The following is a 19,674-nucleotide window of genomic DNA, read 5'->3' on the forward strand; positions in this document are numbered from 1 at the left end:
CGCCTTTTTTCTCGAACATTCGACGGAAGGACCGTTGGGATATTGATGGCTCATTAGGCACTTCGCTTCGGCGGTATACATTGTTGCCGAATGCCGCTACACAAATATTGCCTATTTATATCTGTGTTTATATATCTGTATTATGCAAAGATTGGAAATTTCCTGGTAACTTCAACGAGCTGCGAAATTTTCTACAGATATTAACGTGCATTAAACATAGGGAACTTCGTTTGAATGAACGTAACTATTGGGTTAGCAACTAAGTGATTGCGGATTTTGCCAGTAGGTGGCCTTAGCACATTCTTTTGTTTTGTCAACGTGTTCAAAGCACCTGTCCTATATTGTTTTCTTGTTGTTTGGACTTCCACCTCTAATTTAGTAAAACAATTGTATCGATTAGTTATTTAGTTTCGTTTTTATCCCAATTTAAAAATGGAAGAACAAGACGCGCGTTTCAGACATATTTTATTGTATTTCCGGAAGGGTAAGAACACATCGCAAGCACACAACAAGTTATGTGCCGTATATGGGAATGAAGCCTTGAAAGAGAGGCAGTGTGAAAATTGGTTGGCAAATTTCGTTCTGCTGATTTTTCACTGAAAAATGCTCAACGATCTGGCTGTCCAGTTGAAGTTGATGAGATCCATATCAAGGCTATTATCGATTCAGATCGTCATAGCACAACGAGTGAGATTGCAGAGAGCTCCCTTATCAGCTTAAGGAAATTTATTTGATGTAACGCATTAGCATCTGCGATTCGCTTCTGAAATGCAACGAAATTGATCCATTTCTGAAACGACTGATTACTGGCGACCAGAAGTGGATAGTTTATAACAACGTTAATCGGAGAAAATCGTGGGTGATGCAAGATGAACCAGCCCAGACGACACCAAAATCTGAGATTCGCCAATAAAGGAATTCTGTACTTTGAACTTTTACCAAGAAACCAAATGATTAATTCAAACGTGTACGTTCAACGACTCGCCAAACTGAGCGATGCAGTTCAAGAAAAACGGCCAGAATTGGCGAAACGTAAGAGTGTTGTTTTCCAGCATGATAATGCAAAGCGCCACACATCTTTGTTCACTCGCCAGAAATTATTGGAACTAGGTTAGGATGTGTTGTCGCATCCGCCATATAACCCTGACCTTGTGCCTTCAGATTACCATTTATTTCGTTCCATGCAGAACTCCTTAAATGGTAAAATTTTTAATGACGCTGATGATGTAAAATCACATTTAATTCAGTTTTTTGCTGGTAAAAATCACAAGTTTTATGAACATGGAATTGTGACACTACATGGTTATGATTAATGATTACATACATGATACATGATTAATGATTGATACATGAATACATGGTTAATGATTACAATTGTAATCGACAAAAACGGACAATACCTAATTGTATAAAGTTATATTTCTAAGAAAAAATTTTGAATTTTCCTTTTTATTTAAAATATGCAATCACTTGCCACGCACAAAAAGGCTTTTGTTTTGGTATTAGATTTACAAGATTCTCGGCCATACACAGAAACTAATACAGATATCTTTCCATTAATGTATATGAAATCTTCTTGCTGAAATGAACGCTTTAAATTTTAAATAAAAGTTTTAAACGAAGGATGAACACTAAAAGTTCTTACTGATAATTTACTGATCGTTAAAGAAAATGAAGCTTTAATTCCTTAAAGAATATAAATATAAAAGATTCCAGTCATTTTCGATCGCAACTTTTCTATCGTTAAAAGACTTCTCGAGTTCGGGCAAGATATAAAAGAATCGTTAACGACACGCTTCATTTCCCATTTCAATATTATACTAAAAATTTGAAAACTATTATAACTCCTGTTTGTTGAAACGCGAACGAAATTGAGATATGAAAATTTGAGAAACGCAGCATGGTTAACCAGAGACAGTTCAAACAAAGAATAATCATTAACTTTAGAATAGCTTCATCGGTTCTACATCTTCTTATCTCAGCTAAACTAAGGAAAGTCACTTCTATGTACATTCTACAAAGAGAGAGTATCTTATTCTCAAGATTTGATTTCCTTGGGGATGTTACGTTAAGCAGACAGTTTTCAGTCGTTCCAACGAATATTACACAAAGGTGCAGTTTCCATTTTCGTTAAGGAAATCATTTATTGGCTTAAAGAATAGCTGAATTCCGAGCTGAAGATAGTTAAATCGCAAACCGAATACGTCTTCGAAGCTGATGAATGTGTGGCGGCATCCGACGACGGAACTTTCCGACGGCTTCGCGACACAAAACGCTATGCCATCTAAGCGTAAGGCCGACGTGCCCTACGGTCCTTTCGCCAAATATTCGGAAGAATGCATACGTGGCAATCGTCGCGGACATCTAATAAACGCGTGCGTAGTGGGGATATCGAGGGGCAACAAAGAGAAGAATCCGTTTGGTTTGGAACAAAAGATTCATTCCGTTTCGAACAATGAAATGAGAAGGGTCTAGCGTAACGGCGAAGTGCGAAGGGTCTAGCGTAACGGCGAAGTACGAAGGGTCTAGCGCAACGGCGAAGTGCGAAGGGTCTAGCGTAACAGCGAAGCAAACACATTCGGAAAGCTTGATTGTTGATCGTTGATTGTTGACTGTTAATTGTTAAATAAACTTTTTGTTGAATACCGAGAGTACTTCTTGGGCACTTACAACCAACACCACCTCAAATGGAGCATCCAGTGTCATGTATCATGAACAAATACTGAGAACTTATCGTGCTTTGTATTATTTATGCTTTGTAGAGTAATTTTAGCGGAAACTTTAAACGAAATTATCTTTACAGGGGATAAAATGTATCATATTTTATATAAATCTTTTTTGCTGAAAGGAATACTACAAAATGATTTGACTAATTAGCAAAGAATTGCCTTTATTTGGATTGTTTGATAAAAATTAAAAAGAGATAAGTTGGGTTGATTAATTGATATTCACATTAACAAATTATTAAGTGACAAACGAATTGTCAGGCGACCAATTTTCTGAGCCACTGTAAGTCTTCTGAAAAGCATGTGATGGGTCAAGTCAGGTAATATTCAACTTAATTAATTAGCCTGCCTAACTAACGTTATTAATATTTTTTTATATGCAAGGTTGCAAAAGGGTAAAATAGTTTTCATGTGGGACTAATTAATGACATTATTGAACTTTAAAATTACTTTTTTATAAAAGATAGGAAACACTATTTATATATCATACAATTTATTTAAAAAAATTAGTATGTATTGAATATTCTGCTAAACATTTCTTTGCGTATATACTCTGGAAGAAAAATATAATGATCGTTTTTGTTACGAGCCCTGCAATTTTCTCTCCTCTATGGAAGAGTTTATATACTGTTCGTAACTCGATATTAAAGTAAAATAGGTTTCGTTGCGAGAATAAAAAATACGTGTCGCGTATTGGACACAGGTGTCATTATCATTGTTTTTTGTTATTTTTTCAGCAAGTTACACGGGACTTTGTAGAGTATAGATCACTGCGACCAACTCGTTTCAACGCTGGTGCGCGATGCTATGAAAAAATAGAGGAGCGAGAAACTACCTGAAGCCCCAGAGCTCACAAAGGGTACGTATGAAGTGGTATGCATCGATTTTGATGAAACTCCATAGGCTAGTGAAGAAGTGAGAAATATTTGCTCACGTGCAGTCGTCTCTGAAACTTCACCATTTATTTTATCCGGAATATTTTAAGCCGTGATATTCTACTATCAAAGTAACTTTTTTTTATCAGTCCTATCTTTCCAGAATCTTGTTATACTATACTGAGAAGTATGATGTAAGTCTGTCTACTGCTATTTCTTATAAAATATTTTTCTGTATATTTATTGCTACACAAATTTCATTAGATATATTTCTTTAGCTTGTGAAGACGTATCTGACAGAGAATAAAATTACAAATCTAATTAGATAATCAAAGAAAACGACAACCGTGATATTTTATTATAAAAGAAACATTTTTTTATCAGTCCTATCTTTCCAGAATCTTACTATACTGAGAAGTATGATGTAAGTCTGTCTACTGTTATTTCTTATAAAATAATGTTCTGCATATTTATTGCTATGCAAATTTCATTAGACATATTTCATTAGATATTCTACTATCAAAGTAACTTTTTTTATCAGTCCTATCTTTCCAGAATCTTGTTATACTATACTGAGAAGTATGATGTAAGTCTGTCTACTGCTATTTCTTATAAAATAATGTTCTGTATATTTATTGCTATGCAAATTTCATCAGATATATTTCATTAGATATTCTACTATCAAAGTAACTTTTTTTATCAGTCCTATCTTTCCAGAATCTTGTTATACTATACTGAGAAGTATGATGTAAGTCTGTCTACTGCTATTTCTTATAAAATAATGTTCTGTATATTTATTGCTACACAAATTTTATTAGATATATTTCTTTAGGTTGTGAAGACGTATCTGACAGAGAATAAAATTACAAATCTAATTAGATAATCAAAGAAAACGACAACCGTGATATTTTATTATAAAAGAAACATTTTTTTATCAGTCCTATCTTTCCAGAATCTTACTATACTGAGAAGTATGATGTAAGTCTGTCTACTGTTATTTCTTATAAAATAATGTTCTGCATATTTATTGCTATGCAAATTTCATTAGATATATTTCATTAGATATTCTACTATCAAAGTAACTTTTTTTTATCAGTCCTATCTTTCCAGAATCTTGTTATACTATACTGAGAAGTATGATGTAAGTCTGTCTACTGCTATTTCTTATAAAATAATTTTCTGTATATTTATTGCTATGCAAATTTCATTAGACATATTTCATTAGATATTCTACTATCAAAGTAACTTTTTTTATTAGTCTTATCTTTCCAGAATCTTGTTATACTATACTGAGAAGTATGATGTAAGTCTGTCTACTGTTATTTCTTATAAAATATTTTTCTGTATATTTATTGCTACACAAATTTCATTAGATATATTTCTTTAGGTTGTGAAGACGTACCTGACAGAGAATAAAATTACAAATCTAGTTAGATAATCAAAGAAAACGACAACTTGGTTGTTTAGGTATCTCATAAAATATTTGGTATCAACTAAGTGATTGTGAATTTTGTCAATACAAAAATTTTGTCATTAGGTGGTATTGGCAAAATCCGCAATCACGTAGTTTCCAACCCAATACAATGATGTTGTGCTTCTTAAAAACTTTTTAGGTTATACTTGCAAGATGATATCAGCATCGCGATGGCTGCAACACGATAAGTTGTAACGATAGCTCGTCGCTGCAATTACAGATCATTCCACTTAGAAACGACGCAATTTAGAAATTCTACTAAAGTACTTTGGAATCAATTTCGTCCAAGTCATCGCTTCTCTTCCTATGGATACCAATTTCTGTCTGAGTTGTACGATAGAACTTGTGGCCACACAATGAAAATCTGTTGCAAACTATTATACGAACAACTGTGCTGGACACTCAGAGTCACATGCAAGATCATCTGATATTATCTCGATGGAACTTAGGTAGATCTTATTGCTAGTGGTTGCACATCTTCGTGGGTATAATGGAGAATTCAATCCATCACTGTCATACCGCTACCCTGAGAAATTACCCCACAGATATAACCAAGCCTTTCTCTACTCTGAGATACTGTGATTTATTTAAAAAGAAATTCCATTAAACCACAAAAAATGCACGAGAATTAAAAGTTGATGTTTCTATCAAGTCCTTACGTTTGTTGGAAATATTGGAAATTAAAATTTATCGTAAAATCTTAGAAAAATTAATCTTTCGTGAGAATGAAAATAGCTTAATGAAAATTGATTTTTCCTCATCTCTCGATATTCTGTTCAGACAGAACATAAATTTATTCGCTTAGAGAAGACATTTTTCTTCTACGGTAATCCGAAGATGTCTATTATCTCTACTTGAAAGAGTTCCAAAAACTTGTTGAAACATATAGAGATTAGACGATGTTCTAATTAATCGTAAAATCGATAAAACTCACCTAGTCAAGCATCTTTCCTTTGAACGTGATTTTTACTATTATGTGAAATTCGAAAATGATAAACCAGCTTTTAAGGATAATTAAATTCATTATTTCAGTGAGATAATAAATTATTTCTCTACGAATGTTATTTAATTATTGAAGCGTTTCTGTGAATTTTCCATCAGAGGAGAGTATGTCAAAATAACATGAAAAAATTAACGCTCTGCAAACATCGTTCGTATGTCCCTCGTCTGCATTATTTACTACCAACCACTTGACCGACATATCACTGCTAATTTTTCCCAGCTATGGTACGCCAAGTGACTAATTGGGACGTTTATTATCCCGGATTTTTTTTTCTTTTTTATTTTATTTTATCGTCAGTTAGCTGTTACCGACCGCATTGTACTGATCCGCAAAAACTTTATTCCGTACTGCTTCTACACACGCGAAACGGCCAATTTTCACATTTCATAGTACGATGATGCTTGCCATTGGGAAAGACGTACACGAAATATAGGGGAAATATGGGGTATTGGCAACTAAGTGATTGCGGATTTTGTCACTAGATGGCAATGACAATCCAATATTAAACGTTCGTCGAGATGTCACGTAAAATAAAAAAAAGGAAATCTCAGATGAAAAGAAAAATAAAATATAAAAAAAATAAAAAGAGAATTTATTTTTGAACACTTGGTTTACACTAATTACGATTTGGTTCTGAACTCTAGCCGTGACTTTCCAAGACTGAAGCTCTTACAATTTGACTTTCGATTGGGCTTCAACTAAATTAAACGCAACGAATACGATTTTCCTTATCATTAAAGTTGACTTCCATTACCATCCTTCTACATATGTAAATTAATTCCATGAGAACCACGTTAATGATTGCATCGCTGTTACAAAATGATCCATAATCAATGCGTAATTGGAGAAGCAGCGATCGTAGCCGCATTTATTGTACTTCACCGAAACAAGCCGGACGTCGAGTTATCGACAGTATCTCGATATAGTACAAATGCGCACGGTAAATCTGTGTGAAGAGGTCCGATAATGATGTCATTTATACGAAACTTATCGACGTATCCGCTACTGCAATTGATGATTCTAAAATTACGTTTTATACTGTACACAGTCGCATCCGGTTACGAAATACAACTGAAATATTACGAAGCATTGATTATGAATTTATTGCAATATTTCTGCAACTTCAAACAACATTATCATTTGTAACAAATCGGACGCACAAGACACTCTGCGCGCAGCACGTTCTCCAACAGATGCCCAATCGTTTCCACGAGTTAAAAATTCGAAAGGACCAATTTAATGCAAACAAAACGGCACATACTACCGAAATAATTTGATCATGCGAAACGCGATTAATACTTTGACTGCCACGCCGAAATCACATGTTTCGCTCAAAACGCCACGAGAGTATTTTTATCATTCAAAGCATATACTGACAAAATAATAATAAAGTGATGAACCTCTCGATGAATTCGGTTTGAATCCTCATATGATACTGACTGCCCTTCGATTTTTTCCTTCGTCATCTCTCGGAGACGACCCCCACCGCGCTCGAGTCTCGCAACCGTTCGCGCCTCTGATCACGTACGCCACCTTTTTTGCGTAGGTAAAATAACGGACCGAAGGCGAATAGATGTTTTTAAGAACTCGTTGCTTGACGACAACTATGCGATTATCGCTATATTGTCTCTCGTCGGTCATGTAAGACGATCTGTCTGCAACACTGTAGTACCAAGGGAGACGGTTAGGAACACGGCCTATAGTAAGCCTTGGGGCGTAACACAAATAATAGCATATTCTACATCACATAGAAGAACCCTCCAGTGATATATAAAATTAGCTTCAGAGTTACTGTTAAATACATCAATTTCAAACGCGATGATACTCTATAAACAAGCAAGAAGAACAAAAATCAAGGTATCAGATTTTAGAATGGCACTCGCGATGCACCTTACACAGTGCCAATCACCAGAGCCGTGAAATATACTTATTCGACAAAGATTGCGACACGAAACGCAGAAGAAAGAGGGGCAAGCGTACCTGGCACGAAAATTTGCAGGGAGTGGTATAAAAAAAATGTTAAACAGTTAGGATCAAAAATTGCTAAGAATCGGACCAAAGAGGTGACACCTATAGTCCAGATTGTATTGATGAGCCACATTTATGTTTAAAGTGTTTTAACACAGTGCACCGTTAGATGCAACGTTTGTTCTCATTTTTTTTTATTGATGCTCTAATAAAAATGTTTAATTGTTCAATGGGGCACTTTTTATTTCAAAGTATCTTCTATTTATCGGTTATATTCAAAATGCCCTAACTGTCAATTTTCATTCAATTTTGGTCACCAATGACCAAAGTGTTAAACGTACAAAATGGCGTGGATTACTTTCACGACTATAAGCAATTTAAATCAAAACTTATCTGCTAAAGAATGAAATTGAAACGATAATTACCAGGTTATCGCGATGAAATATACAGGTGTTAACAGTTGGGAGCGTAAAATCGAAAGGTGAAAGGAGGCACAGGCCAGAAAGAGAAGAAAATTTTTCCCTTGGTGATGTATCTATTTCACGAAGAAGAGCAGCGGCAGCAATTTAAAGGTGCCTTTAATGAACGCTCGCTTAAAGAACAGTGGCCTGGAGGAACGAGCGTAAGCCCCACTGAACGAAACTGCTTCAGATTTACGGCTGCAAATGAATTACAATGCTTAACGACGTCCCTCCGCAGGGCAGACCTATTAAGAAAAACCGAGCATCCTCAGAGTAGTATCTGGGACACGCGCTTATTATCGCCAAACTACAAGCGTAAAGAAAACTCGCCGACTTACGACTTCAATTTCCAGTTTCCCTAAATATATTTTAAATGATGGCCCGTTATTGTATCCCGCGAATCGTGACTTGGGTAGAAACAGGATGCTCTAACGAGGTACGCGAAGCCAAAGCTAATTGCAGTAACCGGGGCCGATTAAAATATACTAACGACGATTGAAGTAGCCTGGTGAAAAACGTACGAGTTGTTATCGCGAGAATAAAGAACGGTATTGCGCGAGAAACGGACAAAGCATATGGAAGAGCGCGTGGAATTTCTGTATTATCGAGGTGGCAGTAACGAGCTTCATAATTCACCAGCTGCAATGGTAAATGATGACAAACGAAAATATTTTTTTCATAGAGAAAAGCGTAACGTTAATTAATTTTACCACGTATATATTGTTGTATTTTTATCGTTTATTCTTAACATTCAATGGTTACCATTTTGATCAATATAAAGGCAAAAGAAATTATAAAATGCTAGAAGTTATTTGTGCAATCTGTAGGTTATATATTTTCTACACTTTTATTGTGTGCCATTTTTCAATTCTACAATTGGTTAACTCTCACGGAGCTGGCAAATTAAACATTTGCAATTTATTCGTCGCAACTTTAATTTCACCATCTATGACACAAACCAAAATCTTCGTGCAACTTACAACTATTGGGTTGGCAACTACGTGATTGCGGATTTTGTCAATAGATGGTACTGACAAAATCCGCAATCACTTAGTTGCTAACCCAACATCACAGAGAGCAGCATCTTACGTGTTTGATCGCGTTTGAAAAATAGGAAGCAAACAGAAATTTGAAAAAGACCGGCAAGAAGGTAAGAAAAGATAAGAAGAGAAGATGCAAGGAGGAAAATAAAGAGCGAACTCACCAGCACGGATGGCACGGATCCACTCGGCGCGGTCCTGCTCGCGGGCTGCGAGAAGGTACAGCGTGTACTCTTGGCCGGCTTCCCGATAGCCCACCTGGAAGGGTAGCCCAGGTGGTATTCCACCCCCGCCGCCGCCTGTTCCTGCCTCGCTGCCTGCCACGTCGCTGCCGACACCGCCGACGCCGCCGGCGTTGCTCCCGAGGCTAGCCGTTTCAACCACGTGGACGCTCTCGACCGCGATTCTACCTCGTTCCTTGCGCCGCTACGGACAGAGAACAACTCTGTAGTTGTCTCGTTATCGTTTCGAGAAGAAAAAAAAGAAGAAAGATAGGAGAGACGTGGCCCACGGCAGGAAACACGCGAACAACCCTCTTCCTTTTCCTCCGTAAACGTTTACCTTTTCCTTTTTCTTTTTCCCTCTGTCTATCTGCGCGGCACTTTGTCCCTAAGGAACTTTGCATTTTTGTATCACGTTCACGTTTATGTTCGGAGTTACGGCGAGTAGTTGCGATGGACGTGTTTTACGGGGTTGATGTTGTTACGCCCCGAGGTTTACTATAGGCCGTGTTCCTAACCGTCTCCCTTGGTACTACAGTGTCGCAGACAGATCGTCTTACATGACCGGCGAGATATACACAATGTAGCAATAAGCGCTTAGTTGTCGTCAAGCAGCGAATTCTAAAAAACATCGATTCGCCTTCGGTTTGTTATTTTACCTACGCAAAAAAGATGGCGTACGTGATCAGAGGCGCGAACGGTTGCGAGACCCGAGCGTGGTGGGGGTCGTCTCCAAGAGAAGACGAAGGAAAAAATCGAAGGGCAGTCAGTCTCATACGAGGATTCAAACCGAATGCATCGAGAGGTCCAGAGAAATAAAATCAAGGTCGCTTAGTCAAACGAATACGTGGAGAAATATTATAAAGTCGAGTCGAATTATAATAATAAACTAGTTGTATCATCGTTAAATCATTTGTAACGTGTTAATTGTAATTTTAAATATTGTTAAAAATAGAAGCTTATATTAACCCTGTTAATTCAGTGTTACAATCATTTGAACTACCTCTGTTATCCTAATCGAAACAGGGGAACTAGGGGACTGATTCGCAACGTCGCCATCAGAATCTTAACGAGAATTTACGCCTCTCGCTGACGCGTTTCCTCGCGATCGTGTTTCTTCGCGAACGGTCGTAACAGGTGTATTTTTTTTTATTATTTTTATTCGAATAGGATTATAACTCAAGTGGTAGAGACCGTAACTTTTTTGAAGATTTTGAGATACTTGTTTCGCTGTACTCTCCTTTTTCTATGCGCCAGACTTTGTCTTGAACTTTTCATTTTTCTATCGTGTTCTGTTTCACGCTGAGATTTGAAGTTAAGGGGTTTAGTTAGAATGGACGTGTTTTATGGTGCTGCATTTTTTATTCAGACGTGGTTATAATGCGAGTGAAGGACTAACTTTTTCAGAATTTTTAGATACTTTTCTTAGTGTACTCTCTTTTTCCTGTGCGCGCCACTTTCTTCTTAACTTTTGCTTTTTGTATCGCGTTTTATATCAAGTTGAAATTTCTCTTTGGAGTTGCGAGATATAATTAAGACTATTTTTTCTTTGTTTTTTTTATTGTTTCTTATTTGAGTAGAATTACGATTAGAATGAAAGATTGTACCTATTTGAGGATTTTCAGAGAATTTATTTTACTGTAATCTCTTTAGTTTGTTCAATGGTTTCGGTTTAGAGAACATTTCGATTTCCAACTTGAAGTAGTTTAGGCAACGTTTGGATTTGTAACTTGTCGCAGTTGTGGTTGCGATGTGACAGAAGAAGTCTCGCATGGATTAACTCCCTCTTCTACCCTCAAGTTCTAAGTAAATTACAATTGAGGTCGACTACTACCTACCGAATTCGACATCGATAGCCTGTCTTTCCTCCAGTTTCTTCTACCAAATGAATGAACACACTAAATGAAAGATTATTATAATACAAACAGTAATGAAGAAGATTTTAAAGCTTTTAAAGATCGAAATCTCTGGTTTTAAGTATACGTATACTCAGATCAAGTTCTATGCACATATTTGTCAGATAGATATTAAAACTTCGATTTCCATTCTTTTTCTCTATTTTCTAGCATTTTTCTTAAAGTTATATAAATTTTTCTTAAATCAGACACGATAAACAATCTTGAAGACCAGTGTGTTAGCCCATTGCACTGCTATGTCGAATGTGACTCGACGTCAGTTTTTATCTCAGCAGCTCCTCCGTCGAGTCCCAGCTTTTTTTGTGAAACGTGCGAAAGGAAAGCAGAATTGCATCCTAGAAATTGTTTCAAGATATATCATACATTTAAAAATTAGAAAATACGACAATAGTGTGAATAAAACTGGTATTTAAGTGAATTTCTTTCTTCCTTCATTTATTTCAATTGTCTCATTTTTTAGTTAAAGTAAATTTCAAATAAAACACTTAAAAGCGTTGGCAGCTGCTGCTAACGAAATTGAAATAAAATTCGCAGTGCAAAGGATTGATATGCCAACTGACACTTTACAAAGATTTCTCTTTTCCATTTCTTTTTCCATGATACGAAATTATTATAATTGGATTCTTCCGAAGAATCACTTGGAACCCGATATTGATAAATATCGTGTACTGATAAATTGATTAATAAATGTTTCATTTACTAAAGATTAAACAGGGCTGTGTGTATGAACGCTACTTTTTAACTGCATCAAATCAACGTCACAGACCATTCATCTCTCTGATTACAGGATCAAATGCTCGAACAACAGATTTGAAAATAAATTTATTTTAACAGCACAGAAGGTAGTTTTCTCGCGATTACTCATAAAATCATCAAATGCCATCCATATCAATGTCCATCAATCGTATCTCTAGCAATACTATCTACCAACACTCTGGGGCATATTTACGTTTTTATTCAAGCGCAGCAGTGGGTTTCCATTGCAAGCCGAGCGTCGCGAATCGTTTGATTGACAATGTCAATCCATTTCTTCTTTTTTTCCATTTTTGTCCTTTTTTTTTTTCTCGCGTTTCATATCAACGAAACGCGTACAGAAACGAAGACCGACAGCTATCCGCGTACTGTCCATGTTTATCGGGACAGAGAATCTTGATTACACGGGCATCCTATCTGCCGAAACGTCGAAAACATCGCTATTTGGATAACGAGAATATAAATGCTACTTAGGGACCAGGCAATACCGTTTCCACTAATATTTCGGCTAAAGCTTCGCTGCATACACGTTTTAACTGTTAGATTGCCAGCGAGTAGCGAATCCGATTTCCCTATGGTACACGTGTGTTCGTGGATCGACATTTGAAACGGTATTCGAAAGGAATATCGAAATGGACCGTCCAAATCGTGGACTTTCGGTTGCCCCGATGATACCATCTTCCATGCCAATTTCGACCATTTCCAGAATGCTAAATCGCCAGAGATAGCAAGAACACATTTTACAACGGTTAGAACGGATTTCATGGTCTGGGTAAATTAAGAGTAGATTTTATTCGATGTAAAATATCCTGAAAGTTAGATGCAATAATGTTTTCTGTATAAATATACAATGGCTGACGAAAGTATTGGAATGCTTGTACTTACAAATTTCAATTAATAACATGAGGTTTTTTTTTTTATTTAGAATTTCACATTCACAATTTGTCCAATTTGGACATTTGGTGGAATTTTTTAGCTGTTTGATTATCATGTGGATGACTACCCCCAGCGGGGTACCATCTTCGTGTTTGTTAGGTTATATCCTTTACGAATAACATGAGGTGCACTAAACTAATTTGTTAAAACAATTTGGTATCCATAGTGACGAAAAAGATTATATCAGTAAAATTTGAAAACGATTCAATAATATAGACAGAGGTTATGTTACATTTACTAGAAACATTCATGATAAGTGTCTCATAAAAGTATTCGAACGCTGTAACACTGTTGATAGTTTTTTATTTTCCTTTGCAGCGAATGTAAGCGTCATTGTTAGATGAAAATATTGGTACGTTCACTTGATGTTAGGATATCGTTTCAGTAACAGTAACGTAAAAGTGTGCGCAACAGTATTTAAAATGAATACCAAAAAGTGTGAAACTAAAAAGTGAAATAATATCCGATTACACGAGGCGGCAGATCATATAACGAGATTGCCGGAATTGTGAACAGAAGTAAGTCCACGATACATTATATCCTAAACAAGTGAGAGAATGAGGGAACACTTGCAAACAAAGCTCGATCAGGTCGACCAAAGAAATTGACTGGAAGAGAGGAGAAAGTTATCATTCGCGAATTAAAAAGAATCCTACTACATCCGCTCCTCGACTCGCAAGTATGGTAACTGATATGTTTCATAAAGAAGTTCATCCGGAATTATGTCGACGAATCTTACGAAACAATGATTTTCATGGCAGAGTACCGCGAAACAAGCCATATATTAATGCGGTAAATCATTAAAAAAAATTGACTTTTGCAAAAACCTATATTAATAAAGATAATTCTTTTTGGGACAAAATCATCTTTTCGGACGAGTCAAAGTTTAACATTTTTGGCTCGGATGGTCAAAATTATGTGTGGAGAAAACCAAATACGGAATTGGAAATTCGACATTTACAACAAACAGTGAAACACGGAGGTGGATCGGTCATGGTGTGGAGGTGCATGGCTGCCAATGGCACCGGAAGTTTGATATTTATTGATGGAATACTTGGTAAATATTTAAACATTTTAAAAAATAACCTCAAAGAAAGTGCCCGTAAATTAGGATTATTGGAAGATTTCCACTTCCAACAAGATAATGATCCTAAGCATACTGTTAGAATTGTGAAAGAATGGATCGTATATAACACACCACGCATGCTAATTACTGCACCGCAAAGTCCAGACATAAATCCGATTGAAAATTTATGGGCTGAAATCGGAAAAAGATTAAATAAATTTCAGATAATCTCAAAGCAAGTATTGAAAGATAAAATTATAGAAATATGGAACTCCGTTGAGTGTACTTTTACAAAATCATTGGTTTACAGTATGGAACGTCGATTGAGACACACTATCGCCGCTAAAGGTGGTCCAACAAAATATTAATATTAAATAATTTAATAATATATGTAGCGTTCAAATACTTTTGTCAGTCACTTACAATGCGTGTTTCTAATAAATGTATCAAACTCCTACCTACGTAGTTGAATCCTTTTCAAATTTTACTCACATAACCTCAAAACTTCCATCTTCCTATTGACATCTGCTTGTCTAACCAAATTACTTTAACGTACATTATTTCGGCCATTCAAGTTTGCATATGTAAGTGTTCGAATACTTTCGTGAGCTACTGTACGTAATGATAGTGAGGTGGATATTTTGTCTTCATCCGGATTGGCTTCTTCTCATTTAGGAATCGTGGAAAAAAAATCGGACTACGAGTGCCGGGAATCGAACCTGGTCTGGAACGTTCGTAACCAACGACGTTAACCACTGCTCTACCGTCGTCAATCGTAATTTGCTGTCGAGTGTCGCTACAATAGTATCGAAGTAATGTTGGATGAATTTCTCGTTGCAGTTTTCATGTAGGAAGAGAAAAGATAAAGTAAAGAACACTTTCTCTATTCAAAGAAAACTTCAAATAACCAACCATATCATAGGCCAATGAACTTGTCACGAAGTATACTACGCGACCAACTATCACAAAAATACTGTTCTATTTAACACAATGAAAATCACCTTGAAATGTCAAGAAACTTGCACCTAGTTGGGTCAGCGAAAGTGTCCATCGCAAAATGTCTTCCTTGAAACGAAGTAACTTTTATCCAAAAAATCAGTTACATGACAAATAGTTTGAACGATAATTGTATAAAGAAGCTCACAATGAGCCAACGTGTGTAAATGACAAATATTTAAGAAGTTGTTTTAGCAGGCACGTTTGTTTGAAAGAGCTGTGTATCTTGAATCTATCGAGAAACGGGATTCAAAAGGGAATTGCGAATTTCGAAATTAGTTGTGAAGAAACGAAGGGCGCAATCGCGTTTCCTAGTTCGAGGTTCCTTCAGCCTGGTTATCAAGACTGTCTTATCTTTTACTTGCTTCCCGATTCGAATTTCTTTCCGCTACGGGCGATGAAATCGCACAACTTCTCGTACAACTTCTCCACTCTTTCATTTCACGCTTTCTCTATTAATTCCCCTCATCCTTTCTAAGTGCTTTCCTCCGTTCGCTATCTTTTTTCCCCTTTACCATCTCCTCCTGCATTCGCCACTCTCGCCGAGTTGGCGAAAGTGCGAGAGAGATGCCAAGGGAGTCGAATCCTTTGACCTCGTTGCGTTTCTTCTCTTCCCTCTATTTGCTTACAACTCTGTACACGCATTCCAATCTTCTCTGTTATTCACCTAGAAAACGTCTCCCTTGTCATTAATCAATGAGAAACCAGCTTTCTGGTATCGTGCGTCGTATAAAGCGTGCAGAATAAAAGAAGAGGTTCCAGCTTTCTTCGTTGACTAACGGATCGGTTTAAGAACGACGCGATAGTCTGTGTTTTGTCACCGTTACAACGAAATTGGATATGCGAACGATATTCAAGAAAATGTATACACTGACTCACGAATGTATCTGAACTCTTATCGTAGAATGCTACTATGTCCATATTGTGTGTGCTATATAAAACATTTTGAAACTTCAGTAGCGCTGTAATGAGATACGTTATACGTTGTTACGATTATATCGGTGAAATATGAACAATACAACAAATACAAATATGAATATACAAAGGAATATAGAAATTGCGAAGTATTTACTACAAACATACGTACATCGGGCAAAAAGTTAGTATACTCAATTAGTATATCTTACACATACAATAAGCGTTAAAGATGATCCTGTTTTATTTATTACAATTAATATAATGGATAATTATAAATACTTTGTAACGTAACTGCTTAGCTGTAAATACTGTGTAATTATTTTTCTGATCTCTGCAGGATATTTAGAATTATACGTTAAATTATAGAGAGTGTATCTTTTAAAATTAGCCAGCATTTTTCTTTTATGTCGCCATGAACCGGTGGAAGAGTAATAAATTCGAATATCGACTGTGGCGGTCTCAACTTTAGTTTTACGAGCGAACTTCACTGTTCAAGTTAACAGTCAAACATTGAAGTAAGTAAATGCGTAGGTAGATAATGCAGGTTTCTATAGTTTATGGCGGCTAGTGCAAACAGTATGGCAGACTTGTGAGATAGTGGAAGTGCTGTAAATATCGTTATTGGCACTGGTAGCAGATTCTTGAATCCAGCTAGAGGATCTAAATCTGTCGGATTCTGTAACATTAGGATTGATTTTCGAAAGGCACAGAATTTCCTGAACCAGATAACACGGATTTAAGTTTATGGATGCAACTTCCCTCGGGACTGGCTGTTATATCTGACACAACTGGAACTGTCAGTATCAAAGCCCACAGGTCTTCACTCTTACGACTGAGATTCTGAAGATACAAGATTCATGATCTTAGATGTTAGGATAACGTGTAATTTTTCTACCCTATTGATTTTTCTGCAAACTACCTGAACTTTTGCAATATACAAGAAAAATATTCGACTGAAACGTAGAACCAGATTCTGTTAAGAACTTAATATTATCCAAACTCAATAAATTCACTCGCAGTGGATAGTACTTTCTCGAATTCCAATCTATTTTGTTTCTTTACGTAAATAAAGTACATTTTCTTTCCTAAATTCTATGTTTGGTGATTCTTGTTCAGGAATCTTACTGCAATGAATTTTGGAAGCAGTGGTTTGAAAGAATTCAAAGATCCAAAGTAACAGTTATTTTTAATATTTTTTGGAAAGATGTCATTGAATAAAAATTAATTATCGTTGGCCAGAGTTTTATTTTCGTTACCGGTAACCATTATCGATAACGAAAAATTTTGTTGGTTTCCGCTAATCAATATGGGTAACAAAATCTTTTTTCTGGTCACATTTGACTGTTGTCAATTGTTAACATTACGGTTTAGTATTCATTGATAACATGAAAAAACCTAATTTTAAGTCTTAGGTATACAGGGTGGTTTGGTTAAGTGGTGGTACAAGCGGAAAGGGGGTGATTCTACGCGAAAAAAGAAATCGAAAATATACAATAAAAATTTTTCGTTTGAGGCGTTGTTTTCGAGAAAATCGACATTGAGTTTTCGCTCGGTACGCGTGCACTTTATCACGTCTCTTTATAACAGATCTCACTGTAGATCGTTGTCTCGATGGAAAAATTAAAAAAAAAAATTTTTTTTTAAATTTGTATTCTATATTTTCGACTTCTTTTTTCACGTAGAATCACCCCCTTTCCGCTTGTACCACCAGTTACCAACCACCCTGTACATCTTAATAAGCAGAAAAAATGGTTAACAGTTAAAGATTGAGATTAACTGAAAATAATCAGAAACAATTTTTCGATGATGATTATATGTAACCCAAACGGAATTTCTGTCACTGACAATGATTACCGATAAACAAAAAAATGTTTATCATTTATAATGGTTACTCGTAAGCGATATTTTTAATCAAAGATAACTCTATATTTTAATACTTTACCGACCGATAGCCGATTAATCGGTTTTTTGTCGCCGACGCTTACCGACCGATTTTATTGCCGACAATCTTTCTCATTATTTGAGCAGTAATTTATTATTTAGTACTAAGGTACCTTGCTCAGTTGCGTTGCTTTGTAAGCTCCCACAGTTTTATACCAATTTAAAAAACGTACCGTTCGCAATGAACAAAAAGAATGGTATTGGGGACTCTAAACCGAAACAGAGCCGGCGCCAGGAAGAATCTGCGCCTGAACTGCCGGTCGGACGTGCGTATGATGTTGAACTGCTAGTGGTCGGTAAAGTGTTAAACTAGATTAACTCTGTATGTATTGTTATAGATATTAACTGTTACAACATGACCAGTTAACTGCGTTCGACATGTATGCACGTCAATCTAAAACTTCATTTCAGTGCGGTTGACGTGTATATTCGTCATTGTTTGATTTTACCTGCGCATCCCGTATGGAACTTTTGAAATTAAACTCCGCAGTTAACAGGTTAATTAATTTTCGCTAAAAGAACATGTATCGTAACTGGATAACGGAAAGTACTTGAGGAAATTGAAGTTGCGTACATGCGCTTAACAAATGAAACTGAAAATCTTTTCTCGAAACTGCAACCAGTTAACCCACGCTACATGAACTCGCAACTAAAAATACAACAAATTGCAGCGCGATATCATATCACTTGAACGTGTCACCATGGCTGGCTGCTGGAATCCGCGCAAGAATCATAAATCACTGGGCGAGGTCGGCAAAAAGGCCGGTTTTTCCAGCAGATAGCGAAAAAGCGCGTTTTTATTGCTCGACGTCGCGAAGAAATAACGAAGCTTCCACGTCAAAATACCGGCGGATAACTCGGTGTCACGTAAATATCGACGTGGTCCTCTTTCAATCCTGCAACCAGCGCTTCATGGAACATTAAATCGTGGAACAGCCATGGTTTCTTGATCGAAAAATTTTGATAGCGGTTTCTGGCAGCCAGCGTTGCAACAATTTTCGCATGTCTTACTTATTATTTTTTCATGCAACATTATCTTTCCATCTTTGTTTGCTCTTTTGAAAGAAGCACTGTTAAATAAGGTAGCATGTTCGTGTCAGTGAAGTCAACGAAAGTGGGAGACAGAATTGCTTGCGATTGTATGCCACTCCAGATCGAAATTGAAATTTTAGTTAATATAGTTTATGGAGTATGATACGACATAGTTTAGGGAAGCATATGAAGACAGTAACAAACATATTTCAAGAAAATTAAGAAGCAGAGAATTTTGGAAAAAAGCGATCGATGTATTTAATAAAAGAACAGTCAAGAATATGTGGCGGCACTTGGCAACAATGTATACCGCCGAAGCGAAGTGCCTAATGAGCCATCAATATCCCA

General features: G+C 36.4%; 1 protein-coding gene and 1 long non-coding RNA gene across 11 annotated transcripts in view; one reads left to right on the forward strand and one right to left on the reverse strand.

The window, feature by feature from the left end:
- Btk29A (tyrosine-protein kinase Btk29A) overlaps positions 1-19,674 on the reverse strand; it is a 346,914-nt gene that overhangs the window by 306,354 nt on the left and 20,886 nt on the right. For both annotated transcript variants that reach the window (XM_069131277.1, XM_069131278.1), the window contains exon 3: positions 9,712-9,973. In XM_069131277.1, the coding sequence (XP_068987378.1) occupies positions 9,712-9,973 (262 nt within the window). The remainder of the gene's footprint in view (positions 1-9,711; positions 9,974-19,674) is intronic.
- On the forward strand, positions 2,324-5,365 carry LOC138189133 (uncharacterized). Of its 9 annotated transcripts, none has more exons than XR_011175917.1 (7): positions 2,324-3,355; positions 3,464-3,984; positions 4,305-4,353; positions 4,434-4,538; positions 4,698-4,746; positions 4,989-5,068; positions 5,229-5,316. It is a non-coding gene; the product is annotated as an uncharacterized LOC138189133 (long non-coding RNA). The 9 variants fall into 9 exon arrangements; XR_011175918.1 differs by having other exon boundaries at positions 4,698-4,742; XR_011175921.1 differs by lacking the exon at positions 4,698-4,746 and having other exon boundaries at positions 3,464-3,799; positions 3,880-3,984; positions 4,434-4,583.

The sequence above is a fragment of the Bombus flavifrons genome, chromosome 18 (genome assembly GCF_040668555.2).
Source record: "Bombus flavifrons isolate JBK064 chromosome 18, iyBomFlav1_principal, whole genome shotgun sequence".
NCBI classification, from domain to species: Eukaryota; Metazoa; Arthropoda; class Insecta; order Hymenoptera; family Apidae; genus Bombus; species Bombus flavifrons.